At 49.2% G+C, this 9,682-nt stretch overlaps 1 protein-coding gene across 2 annotated transcripts in view; it reads left to right on the forward strand.

Annotated features, from left to right (window-relative positions):
- Positions 1-42: 42 nt before the first annotated feature.
- The window catches only part of KLF11 (Kruppel-like factor 11), an 11,212-nt gene continuing 1,572 nt past the window's right edge, over positions 43-9,682 (forward strand). The window contains exons 1-4 of one of the 2 annotated variants that reach the window (XM_010852054.1): positions 43-242; positions 1,377-1,646; positions 3,186-4,155; positions 8,112-9,676. In XM_010852054.1, coding sequence (XP_010850356.1) covers positions 1,386-1,646; positions 3,186-4,155; positions 8,112-8,398 — 1,518 coding nt within the window. In that variant the 5' untranslated portion in view covers positions 43-242; positions 1,377-1,385 and the 3' untranslated portion in view covers positions 8,399-9,676. Of the gene's footprint in view, positions 243-613; positions 1,647-3,185; positions 4,156-8,111; positions 9,677-9,682 lie in introns of those variants that run through there. The other variant, XM_010852053.1, reaches the window with a different exon arrangement.

Below are 9,682 nucleotides of genomic sequence, written 5' to 3' on the forward strand. Positions count from 1 at the left end.
GAGGGCTGTGGGAACGCAGGGGCGGGGCAAGTGCTGGCGGGAAGGCAGCACGCGGGGGGCGGGGCGCCGCGCCTCTACCCCGGGGTGTCTCCAGTCCAGGCCTGAGGGTCGCGTGGAGTTCGCCGCCTGCATCTGGGGCCTAGTCGTCGATCCGCGCGGGCCGCTGAGGAGCTGAGAGAGAGGTCCGGGGGCCCCGCACCGCCCTGTTCCTCCTCGCCAAGCAGGCAGCAGTCCCCACGTCTGTGAGTTCCGAGTTCGCAGCTCCTTTCGAGGAGGCCCGGAGCAGCGGGCAGAAGCGGGGCCAGAGCGGCCTTTGTAAAAAGCAGCAGCATTACCTGGGTTCTGGGGGTCGGGTGGAGGGCAACGTGGGTGGGACAGGTGGGGTATTGAGGCAGACTGACTCGAAACTCCAATATTTTGGCCACCTGATATGAAGAACTGACTCATTGGAAAAGACCCTGATGCTGGGAAAGATTGAAGGCGGGAGGAGAAGGGGACGACAGAGGATGAGATGGTTGGAAGACATCACCAGTGTGATGGATACGAGTTTGAGCAAGCTCCGGGAGTTGGTGATGAACAGGGAGGTCTGGCGTGCTGCAGTCCATGGGGTCGCAAAGAGTCGGACAGGACTGAGCGACTGAACTGACTAGAAGTGTGTATCTTCGTAGATGTAAAGTTTCTTTGGGAACAGATCCGTTCCAGTTGCTTCCCACCCCTCTCTTGCTTAAAAAGACAGGGTGCTGCGCTGGAAGGCCCTCAGGCCTTGGGCTGGTGGTGGATCTTACACTTTCTTCCGTTCCCTGGCTGGCCTGGTGGCCTCAGAAGTGACTTGGTGCCCCCGGCTGTGGGGACCCGGGCCAAACAGCACGGGCTCTCCTGCCCCAAGCTCTGCTGAGCAATGGATGCCCTGCCTGGTGTGGATCCCCCAGGGTTGTCACAGATGCGTCTGTGGGGATACTCTAGTGGCTTCGCTGGCTCAGAAGGGCCGTGCTCTCAACTCAGCCGACCTGAGCCATGGGTGTCTTTTCTTCTCCGCTGGGGACAGTTAGGTACTAGACAGACTCATACCTCTAGAAATAAGTCTTATTATTCATTTTACCCACGGAAAACAGGAACTTAATAACCTTTGTTAAGTATCAGGGTTTTCTGTGAAGCCACTGACCAGCTGAGTTCATTCCTCCTCCTCCTGTTGGCAGAATGCTATCTTGGAGCTTGGTGGTCTTCGGCTGCTCTGTGGGCATCCTTCCTGAAAGCTAGAGTGCATCTGTGTGCTGCCCGTGGCGCTTAGCAGGCTCCCGTGCGTGTCCCATGCTGTCTGTCAGGGTGCACCTCCCTATGTTTCCAGGGGCTGAGTAGCCATCCTATTATGCCTTTAGGTTGACATCATGGACATATGTGAGTCAATCCTGGAGAGGAAACGGCATGACAGCGAGAGGTCCACATGCAGCATCTTGGAGCAGAATGACATGGAAGCTGTGGAGGCTCTTGTTTGCATGAGCTCCTGGGGTCAGAGATCTCAGAAAGCTGACCTGTTGAATATCAGACCCCTCACACCTATCTCTGACTCAGGGGATGTCACCACGTCAGTGCATGTGGACACGGTCCCATCCGAGCTACCAAAGGACTTCCATTCTCTATCAACTCTGGTAAGAGGGAAGGAGAGGAGCAATTTGTGCAGTGACTGAAGTACTTTCATTAAATGTGCTGAAGATATCTTAGGTAGATTTGCCTGATGCTGGCTAGCAAGTTCATGTCCTCCCCCTGTGTGGGTCCAGAGAGTGAAAACTTCCTTTTGCTCTTGAAAATAGCTTTCAACTGATCATAGTTTGTAGCCACGGGGTGAAAATGTCCAGCGACTGAAACCTGCAGATTGATGGGAAAAAGTAAAATGCACTGATTTCCTTGGGAAACTGCAGGGCAGAGCTTTGGTTCCCCCAGATTCCCCAGTCCAAGGGCAGGACCAGCAGCTGCAGCTGGGGAGGGCCTGGGCTCTGGTGCCAGGTGGCCTTTGTTAGCTGGATTGAAATCTGGCCTCTCTGTGGCAGCCAGCTTCTCTCTTGGGTGAGTTGGGTGCAGTCAGGCACTGGTTTTGGTTTTCTTAACTTGCTACAGCTATGAAGTTCCCGGAGAAAACTTGCTTGTCAACTTGGAGACATTGAGAGCTGTCAGTTGCCAACAAAACTGAACATTATAATCTGATTGTCCTGGTCTGGGGGCTTGTATTGAAAGGAGTGTGGAAAACCAACTTGGAGGGATGAGAAGGGACTTGTGGGTAGTAGAGAGGATTGTCCAGGTAGTAGGCCTGGCTACCCAGACACGTCTGACCCCAGGGTGAAGTGTCGGAATGCCTTGGGCTCTGCACTCCCCACACAGTTCCTCTGGCCCTGCTGCCAATGCCTGGTCACCCCTGTGTCCACTTTCTTGTCCTTTCCATGTGTGTCCACGTGACACAGGTCTTAGCTTATGCTGGTTCCTTCTTTCTCCTCCACCTCTACCCAGATACCACTTCTCCATCAAGCCCTTCTACACACACACACACCACCCCACACACGCCCCCACCCACCTGGGTTGAGGTGCCCTGCCTCATGTTCTCAGAGTTACTTGGCGTTGGAATTTTCCACTCGGAGGCTGAAAATAAGTGGGAATTGTTGGGGCAGGGGAGCTGTTACACAAAGAGAGGCTTGGTTTAGACAGAACCCCTGGTTGGAACATGGCCTTTTAGGGATCATTCTGTTAGGTTTTACTTTACATTCAGTAGGCACAGGATACATGCGTGATTAATGGATAAGTGTGATGATTTCCACTAGAGTTTTTAAAAGTTTTTTGAGAATCTAAAATTATCATGTAAAGTACTCATCTTGAACATAAATTTTTATCTCTCATTTGTAGTCCTAATATTTAAATTGTCCACTTCAGTAGATGTGTGAGGCCAAGCATGGCACTGGTTTTCTTACAACTGAGCAAATGGATGGCTTTGAGAGAGGGCAGGAAAAGGGGAGGAAGCTAGGAAGTAGAGCGGCTGATACAGCCTTTGTATCCACTGGGTGCTGCTGTGAGCAGACCTCAACCAGTCTTTTCTAGATACTTCTTTGTAAAGGCCTTGGGGAGACAACATGATCAAAGTAAGTTTCTTAAAATTTAACCAGAACAACCTTTTCACGTGGTACTTTTTTTTTTTTTTTAAGTGCATGACTCCTCCTCAGAGCCCTGACCTCCTGGAACCATTGACTGGGACAGTTGTTCCTCCCCAAGTAACTGCTTCTAAAGCCCCTGTGGTCATGGCGGTCCCCCAAGCCTCTGCTGGGGCTGCCAGAGTGCTGAACAGGACGGCGGAGGGGGGCCTGCCTGGTCCGAAACCAGAGCTGCTGGAGCCAGCTGCCAGCTTTCCCTGCAGGGCCACGGTGACGGGTATCACTGGCCATGCTGGCGGGAGTCCCACTTCTGCCCACCACTCCTGTCCCACGGCCCAGACTCAAGAACACCAACTTTCAGCTTGCACAGAAGGAGAAGCCCAGTTCCTGGGACACGTTGAAACTTTGCAGGACATGCATCTCACAGACAGTTTACTCAGCATGAACTCAGTGTCCTGTCAACCTTGCTTGCACAAGTCCAGTGGCCTGATCCCCACCAACAAAGGCCAGCAGGCAGGGTGGCCCGTTGGAATTCAGACCTGCTCACCAAAGAATTATGATAACGACTTGGCAAGGAAAGCCACCCCTCTGATCTCCGTCCCCATTCCTAGTCCCCCCGTCCTCTGCCAAATGATCCCTGTGACTGGATCCAGTGGCCTGTTACCAGCTGTTCTGAAGCCGCCTCCCCAGGTGTCTGCAGGGCTTGTCAAGCCCGTCTTGCCCCACGCAGCTCCTGCACTCCCGCCTGTGTTCGTAGGAACGTCTGTGCCTCAGGGAACCGTGATGCTGCTTCTGCCCCAGGGGGCCCTCCCCCAGCCCACCACATGCTCAGCCGGCAACATGCCTGTCGGGAACACCAGATTCCTGCCTCTTGCCCCTGCTCCAGTGTTCATTGCATCCAGTCAGAGCTGTGCCCCTCAGGTAGACTTTTCCCGAAGGAGAAACTATGTTTGCCACTTCCCAGGCTGCCGGAAAACCTACTTCAAAAGTTCCCACCTCAAGGCTCATCTTCGCACTCACACAGGTGAGTACTGCAGGGTAGGTAGGGCGTGGGTAGGTCAGATCCTGTGATTAAGAAACACACGTCCAGCCTTCTCTTGGTGGGAGCAAAGCTGGAACCCACTGGAGAAGGTGACCATTTTTCTGTGGTTTTGAAAAGCCTTCATCGTCTTGGGGTGAACGTTAGTACATCTGTCAGTGGTTTTTCTAGAATCTTCTGTTTATAGTGTCGTTCTCTGAACCTGTGATTGATAGGCTTTTAGGGTGAGGCTCACGAACCCTCTTTTTCTTCATGTTGTAGTGGAGGCTTTTCTTTGCATTTTAGAAAATGCCCATTCAGATTCAGTAAACACTCTTATCAGTGCGACTTAGGCTTACTGTGGGGAAAGAGGTCTCCAAAGTGTGGAAAATTCTAGAATATTTGAACTTCAAAGGAATTTGGTTTTTGTTTTTGGAAATACATAGTTTTAACTCAGAAGTCACAGAAGAAAACTAACTGTAATGACCTAGTGATGTCTCTATAATCCTGTCCATTCCATCCAGAAGGATTTTTGGCAGTGATGGAAATGTTTTCTATCCATTGGGAAGGTAGCTACCACTGACACCCACTTGAAATGTGAACAGTGCGTCTGAGGAACCTAGTTTTACGTTTTCATGGAGTTTGCATTTACATAGCTACATGGCGCTGGTGTGGAGAAGGCAATGGCAACCCACTCCAGTACGCTTGCCTGGAAAATCCCATGGACGGAGGAGCCTGGTAGGCTGCAGTCCATTGAGTCTCAAAGAGTCCAACACGACCGAGCGATTCACTTTCACTTTTCACTTTCATGCATTGCAGAAGGAAATGGCAACCCACTCCAGTGTTCTTGCCCGGAGAATCCCAGGGACGGGGGAGCCTGGTGGGCTGCCGTCTATGGGCTTGCACAGAGTCAGACATGACTGAAGCGACTTAGCAGCAGCAGCATGGCACTGGTGGCTACCACGTTGTTTACTTGGGGTGTGAGGTTGCTGGTAGATGGAACTTGTTTGATTTGGCCTGAGTGTCTCGGGTGGCTCTCTTACTCTTTGTGTTGGTGTCAGTTCTGTTCTCAAGGGTCCTGTGGCTAAATAGTCTGTTCGCTAAACTCAGCTTAAAAAGGTTCATACACATTCATACATGAAAGCACAGTAACAGGTCATGGGTTCTGCAGTCAAGATGTGTTTCATAAGCGCCCTTGATCATCGAACCCCAGGTGTCTACTGGTGGCCTAGGGGATGGCAGTGAACTGTAGAATACAGTTGAGGAAAAGCTGAACTGAAGGGAGTGGTTATGGTAGTTTACTCTGAGATGCATTTGAGGTAGAGCAGTTTGTAATTAGCACATTAAAACTCTAACCGTGGTAGCTCCCACTTGTGGAATGAAGTTGCATCTGGAACGTAGGCCTTATAGGAGCTCTACCACCCTCCCCGCTGTGGAGGGGCTGTGTGCTTCAGGGATGAGCCGCAAACCTGGTGAAGACCTTGCCTCTCTGGCTTCATCTTCTCTCTGCAGCCCCACGATGCCCCTGTTCACCCTCTGCCCGTCTGTACTTATTGAAAACCCTGTGGGACACGTGTGTACTTACTGAAAACCCTGTAAGAGCCAGTTCTTAAAGTATTTCCTCATCTCTCCTCCTTTCTTTGCCCCTAGTGGTTTGCTGTGTTTTTCACCACGTTCTCACTTTGTGTTTTAGTTACTTGTGTACTTGTCTGATGGAGAAGGCAATGGCACCCCATTCCAGTACTCTTGCCTGGAAACTCCCATGGACGGAGGAGCCTGGTAGGCTGCAGTCCGTGGGGTCGCGAAGAGTCGGACATGACTGAGTGACTTCACTTTCACTTTTCACTTTCACTTTTCACTCATGCATTGGAGAAGGAAATTGCAACCCACTCCTGTGTTCTTGCCTGGAGAATCCTAGGGATGGTGGAGCCTGGTGGGCTGCTGTCTGTGGGGTCACATAGAGTTGGACACGACTGAAGCGACTTAGTAGCAGCAGCAGCATACTTGTCTGATCTCACTGAGTATACACTCAGTGTCTGTCTGAGGAGCCTGACTCTAGTTAAAGTCATGATTGATTATTGGTGCTGCAGGGTTAGCGTGAACAGGTACCTCTAAGGGGCTCCTTGACTTGGCAGCTCTACTTCTCACTGAGACTACTGAGGTGAGCTTCAGATCACATCCAAACACAGATTCCACATCTGGGGATGCAGTGGGATGACGTCTTACTGTTCATTTTGGTCAGCTTCCCTTGGTAGAAATACTGATAGGATGGCATGGAGTAAGGTGATCAAGCAAGCTGTCTTCAGGTTTCCCAAAGTTCTTAAGTGTCAGGAACCATAAAGGCTCTGAAGAAACAAATTCTGGTGCTACTTTGTACACACTGAGTTGGAGTTTTCATAAGAAATAGAAACCTTGGGTAAGTTTATGCTGGATAAGATGGTTTTTCACTGTACCAACCTGGAAATGTTTTCCTTAGGATAAGGTAGAGTGGGCAAAGGCTACATTTTTGCTAAGTTGAAAACATGGGACACTTTATAAATCCCACACCAAATGTTGCAGATGTTGTCTCTCTGCAACATCTGGCCACCTGGTACGCTGCCACCAGTGGCGTTTTCCTGGAAACAGGTCACCTTATGCTTTCAACACGGGGTCTTTGAAATCCAAGAAATGCAAGCCCTTAGAGTGGTTCATAAAAACCCACTGGGATGCTGAATTTTCCTGTTAAATCTGCTTTGAAAATACCAAAGATTTAGTTGATGTCTCTTCAGCACTCATTCACTCAGAACCATTTATTCACCACCTATCATACAAAGTGCTGTGCCGGGGGGGCTAAACTGTACATAGATGGATGAACTAGACAAGGTGTAAACCTTCTAGGAGGAAGGTCATGTCCGTACGCAACAGCAGTTAACAGATCTGTTCACAAAGTTGCACGAGTGGTGTATGATGGTCACAGCCTGGTTGAGGCGAGGGCCTTGGGAGGCAGGAAAGGGCCGGGAGGACTTTGCAGACAGGTGCTCCCTGGCTCCCCTCCGTACCTCCGGGGAGACCCGGTGCAGGTGGGACAGCTGCCAGCTGCTCTGAAATGGAGCGAGTGACAGACGCACGAAGCTTGTGACAACAAGAGGTTAGCTATTAGAATTCTCCCCAGTCTTGTGATTAACCTCATTGTTAGTGTAATAACAGACACGAAGATGGAGTTAATGATGCTGAGAAGTCATGAAGGTCCTGGGAGGGTTTTTTAAAGATCTGCAGCTTCAGAGAGCAAAGGAATTCTTCTTTTACTTACTTTTTTTTTTTTAGGAATTGATTCTTTTCAAGAATCTTGCTCCTACCCCCAGTTCACAGTCAGAGATTTTAATTTGAAAACATGGTATGGCATCCCTTATATGTGGAATCTGAAAAGAAATGATACAGATGAACTTACTTATGAAACAGAAAGAGACTTACAGACTTAGAAAACGAACTTAGGATTGGCAGGGGGATGGGATGGTTAGGGAATTTGGGATGGACATGTACACACTGCTCTGTTCAGAGTGAATGACCACCGAAGTCCTACTGGACAGCACAGGGAACTCTGCTCAGGGTTATGTGGCAGCCTGGATGGGAGGGTGGTTTGGGGGGGAATGGATACACATGTATGAATGGCTGAGTCCCTTCCCTGTTCACCTGAAACTGTCACAGCATTGTTAATCGGCTGCACCCCAATACAAAATAGAAAGTTCAAAAATAACAACAAAGATTAGATTAATTCAACATCCTGGGCCCCTGACACGTTGCGTTTTAGGTGTGCCAGGAAGAAACGCGTCTTGAACGATTTCTTGACCTGCAAATAACCTGTTCCCGGAATAACAGAATATTACTTGCCTCTTAGGTTTTCATGCACAGAATTTTAAAACAACATGATTTAACGTGTCCAGTAAGGTGCTGGGCATTTACGTTTCTGTTTCCTTGCCCCTCAGGAGAGAAGCCTTTCGGCTGCAGCTGGGACGGCTGCGACAAGAAATTTGCCCGTTCAGATGAACTCTCGCGCCACCGCAGAACTCACACCGGGGAGAAGAAGTTCGTGTGCCCAGTGTGCGACCGGCGTTTCATGCGCAGCGACCACCTGACGAAGCACGCCCGGCGCCACATGGCCACCAAGAGGGTTCCTGGCTGGCAGGCGGCGGTCGGCAGGCTCAACAGGGCGGCCTCTGCGGAGGACCCTGGGAGTCCGCTGGAGCCGGAGTGTGCGCCGGCCTCCGCCTGAGAGGGCCACCGGGGGTGGTGGGTGGGAATTTTCCAAAGCCTTTTTTCTTTTCAGGAATCATGGAAGTGATGGTTTTCTCTCCAAAAACAACAACAACAAAAATCGTCTTGAGAGCTAGGGGAGCTGGTTCTGATGAACGTTCTGTTAACTTGGCTTTTTTTGGTTGGGACCCTGTTCAGTATCTTTTGTAGTTTCAGAAGTTCTTTTAAGGAAATGGAAGAAAATTTGGTAATCTAAATCACCAGCATTCAGACACACAGTTTGGCAATAAATTTTGCAAAATTTGGATTTTTACAACCTTCCTATTCCTGTTTTGTAGGATTGAGACAGGGTACTAATTTTTATACTGCTTTTTATAAAAAAGATACTTATATTGTTGGTTCTCAGATCACTGATTTCTATATAGATGATTTTACAATCTTCTTTTCCGTGTTTAACATTTTTATAATAACCCTGCTTTTGGTAAAGTTGGCACATTATTCAGGCAAAAAAAAAAAACTTTACAACTTTGCAATCAGGCCTTTTAGATCTACGAGTTAAAATCAGAACTAGTTGAATAGGGGCTCTTAAAGAAAGGGGGGCCGAAGAAAACCTTTGCAGGCAGCTTCTTCCTAATACTCTAAAGGGAAATTCCAGACAACAGTTCCTTTTAAGGCTTTATGTAGCCCAAGGAATTAGAATTTTCTTTAAGTAGAACTTAGTCACCTGTGTCTGTGGTGTGACTTGTGAAGATTGTGCCCCAGAGATGAACTTAAAATAATCGGTAGATATCCAGTGAGCAGAGAGCTGCTGTAGAATCTAAGTGTCTGTGGTCAATTCACAGTCTCCTGTCTGTACCTCAGACACCAAGAAAAGATGACATAAGCACTCAGACCCAGCTGCTCTGTCCCTTTGACTTCCTTTGCTGTGGCCTTACCCAAGTGTTTTGTGGGTAGAATCACTTCTTAGAGAAAAAGATGTCCTTAGTGGTTGGAGGAACTTTCCACCTAAGGAAAGCTTATGTGAGGTGAAGTAGCTGTGTGTGCGGTCCAGCTGCCGTGTTCTGATTCCATTGCTTATTAAGTATTAGTGATGGGGAATGTTAGTGACACAGAACAGCAATAATCCTACCCAGCTGTCCGTTCAGTCACTTTGTTGGAAGGGAGTTGTTTTGATCAAACAGAACAGTACTTGGAATGGGGTATTTTGCAATCTGCCCTAGAGAAGAGACCACAGGCCTCACTGAAGCTGTGAGCACAGGTCCCAGCGTTGTAGAGACTGCACCCCCGTGTCCGGGAGGTCACT

Source organism: Bison bison, unplaced genomic scaffold, assembly GCF_000754665.1.
Source record: "Bison bison bison isolate TAMUID 2011002044 unplaced genomic scaffold, Bison_UMD1.0 scf7180017864307, whole genome shotgun sequence".
Lineage (NCBI taxonomy): Eukaryota > Metazoa > Chordata > Mammalia > Artiodactyla > Bovidae > Bison > Bison bison.